This window comes from Otolemur garnettii, unplaced genomic scaffold, assembly GCF_000181295.1.
Source record: "Otolemur garnettii isolate 467f Iridium unplaced genomic scaffold, OtoGar3 scaffold00043, whole genome shotgun sequence".
In the NCBI taxonomy this organism is placed as follows: domain Eukaryota; kingdom Metazoa; phylum Chordata; class Mammalia; order Primates; family Galagidae; genus Otolemur; species Otolemur garnettii.
The window spans coordinates 10897545-10900480 of record NW_003852438.1 but is presented as its reverse complement, the minus strand read 5'-3'; the positions used below and the strand labels follow the sequence as shown (position 1 = coordinate 10900480).

At 47.7% G+C, this 2936-nt stretch overlaps 1 protein-coding gene across 3 annotated transcripts in view; it reads left to right on the top strand.

The window, feature by feature from the left end:
• The window catches only part of TIMELESS (timeless circadian regulator), a 34286-nt gene that overhangs the window by 12033 nt on the left and 19317 nt on the right, over nucleotides 1-2936 (top strand). For 2 of the 3 annotated variants that reach the window (XM_023513672.1, XM_012805655.2), the window contains exons 2-6: nucleotides 1063-1223; nucleotides 1366-1519; nucleotides 1619-1733; nucleotides 1828-1890; nucleotides 2703-2804. In XM_023513672.1, coding sequence (XP_023369440.1) covers nucleotides 1139-1223; nucleotides 1366-1519; nucleotides 1619-1733; nucleotides 1828-1890; nucleotides 2703-2804 — 519 coding nt within the window. In that variant the 5' untranslated portion in view covers nucleotides 1063-1138. Of the gene's footprint in view, nucleotides 1-519; nucleotides 566-1062; nucleotides 1224-1365; nucleotides 1520-1618; nucleotides 1734-1827; nucleotides 1891-2702; nucleotides 2805-2936 lie in introns of all 3 variants that reach the window. The other variant, XM_023513673.1, reaches the window with a different exon arrangement.

Genomic DNA, 2936 nt, shown 5'->3' with positions numbered 1-2936 from the left:
AGCTCACAGCAACCTCCAGCTCTTGGGCTTAGGCAATTCTCTTGCCTCAGCCTCCTGAGTAGCTGGGACCACAGGTGCCTGCCACAACACCCGACTATTCTTTTTGTTGCAGTTTGGCCAGGGCCAGGTTTGAACCTGCCTCCCTCGGTATATGGGGCCAGGGTCCTACTCACTGAGCTACAGGCACCGCCCAGGTGCTGACTTTTGAGGTTACCAAGGTTTAAGAATAACTTTGGGGAGGAGAGTAAGAGCTTTCTTCACATAGCTCCAGTGCCCCAGAAGCCTCAGGGCTCCTAGGAAGTATCAGATCTTAAACAGAATCTCTGTGTAGTCATAGCTGAGTTTTCTTGATTCCTCTGGTACATCAGAGCTGTCACTATGTGGAAGCACTGTGGAAGGTAGAGGGGACTGGGTTAAGGGAGAAGTGAACTCCCCCTCCTCACCCCAAGGCTGCAGAGCTCTATAGGGTGATGGTCTCAGAGTTGATACCCTTCTCTAACCAACCTTTCTTTCTACTAGGTTATCTTAACTGTGAAACAGACTGTTTCTACAGTTTCAGATCCAGGTGAGAATATGGGGCAGGTACTTAATTTGTAGGCTGGAGCCTGTTTGAATTTGATCAGATGGAAGCCATAACTACTACTGTTTTTTTGAGACAGTCTCATTCTTGTCATCCTTGGTAGAGTGCGTGATGTCATAGTTCACAGCAACCTCAAACTCTTGGGCTCAAGCAATTCTTTTGCCTCAGCCACCCTAGTAGCTGGGGCTACAGGCACTGCCACAATGCCCAGCTATTTTTTGTTGGTTGGTTTAGCAGGCCTGTGCTGGATTCGAACCTACCATCCCTGAAGCATATGGCTGGTGCCCTAACCACTGACCTATGAGTACCCAGCCAGAAGCCATAACTTCTAATGTTCCCTGGGAATGGGAATAACACTTTGGTTTCTGATAAAAGTCAGTCACTTGAGGATCTTATTCAGAATATTCTGAGCATTGTCCTGTTACTCTCCCCTTTTCAGGGAGAGTAGACTCTCCATTTGTTATCTTTCCCTGTCTCTGCAGGCCTCGCCATTTCTGTCTCCTCTGTCTCCACCTTCCTGATGTCTCTTGGCTGGCCCGCTGGTGTGTGGACTTATACATGATGAATTGTGAACTTCTAGCCACATGCAGTGCCCTGGGGTACTTGGAGGGAGACACTTATCACAAGGAACCAGATTGCTTAGGTAAGTACCTTTTTGAAAAAATATGTAAAAACATGCTTTCATTGAGGACGTCTGTTGAATTTCTCAGTCCTTGGATGTGAAAAGCACATAGGCCTGGACAGAGCTTCTTCCAGGTTTCTATTACTTGTTATGCTCTGTCTAGAGAGTGTGAAGGACTTGATCCGTTACTTGAGGCATGAGGATGAGACACGGGATGTACGGCAGCAGCTGGGGGCCGCTCAGATTCTGCAGAGTGACCTCCTGCCCATCCTTACCCAGCACCGCCAGGACAAGCCTCTATTTGATGCTGTTATCAGGTTGACACTCCAGCTTTTCACCTTTTACCATATGTCAGCTTTTGATGTCTGTGTCTGGTGAGAGAACTTAATGACTTGGCTCCATCATTGTCTCCCCAGACTGATGGTGAACTTGACACAACCAGCCTTGCTCTGTTTTGGCAGTGTGCCGAAGGAGCCCAGCTTCTGGCACCATTTTCTGCAGGTGCTAACTTATCTGCAGGCATACAAAGAGGTGAGGCTTTTCCTTCAGTGTTCCTGGGACTGAATTTGAGGCAGTGGAAGAGAAGCAGGTGAGTACTACTTAAGATCTGTTCCCCATTTATCAGGCCTTTGCCAGTGAGAAGGCATTTGGAGTCCTCAGTGAAACCTTGTATGAGCTGCTGCAACTGGTGAGTGAGTCTTCACCTTATAAGATCTCATGAGACAGCACTTTTTTTTTTTTTTTTTTTTGGTAGAGACAGAGTCTTACTTTATCACCCTTGGTAGAGTGCAGTGGCATCACACAGTTCACAGCAACCTCTAACTCCTGGGCTTAGGCAATTCTCTTGCCTCACCCTCCTGAGCAGCTGGTACTACAGGCACCTGCTACAATGCCCTGCTATTTTTTTTGTTGTTGCAGTTTGGCTGGGGCCAGGTTTCAACCCACCACTCTTGGTTTATGGGCTCAGCACCCTATCCACCGAGCCGTGGGTGCCGCCCCGACAGCACTTTTTTAAGTTTTTTTTGTTTGTTCGTTTGTTTTAGTTTAGTTTTTTTTTAGATAGTCTTGCACTGTCGCCTGGGCTAGAATACAGTGCCGTCATCATAGCTCACTGCAACCTCAAACTCCTGGGCTCAAGCAATCCTCTTGCCTCAGCCTTCTGGGTAGCTGGGATTATAGGCCCTTACCACCATGCCTAGCTAAGTTTTCTATTTTTTGTAGAGATGAGATCTTACTCTTACTCAGGCTGGTCTTAAACTCCTGAACTCTAGGATTGCAGGTGTGAGCCACCATGCGTGGCTTTCACTTTTTACCTCTTCTATACAGGGAAGATACTGAGATGCAGTCCCAGTTCTTGGAGATAATATCCTGTCCATAGTCTCTGGCTGCTCAGGACTGCCTCAATTCCTTCTCTTTAATTGAGATTCTCTGCCTTGGTCCTCTAGCCAAAGTAGATGCTGCCTACCTTCCATCTCTTCTTCTGACTCTTTTCCTGACTAGGGCTGGGAAGAACGGCAGGAGGAAGACAACTTGCTGATTGAACGGATCCTACTTCTGGTCAGAAATATTCTCCATGTCCCAGCTGACCTTGATCAGGAGAAGGTGAGGGTGTTGAGCAGTCAAGCTCTTGGGCTTGGTTAGGTTGAGCTGTCCTTATTAGGCTTTTCTGTGCTCTGAAAAGTCTGGGAGAAGAATCTTAGTCAGGCTCGGCCTCTGTGGCTCACGTGGCTGGGG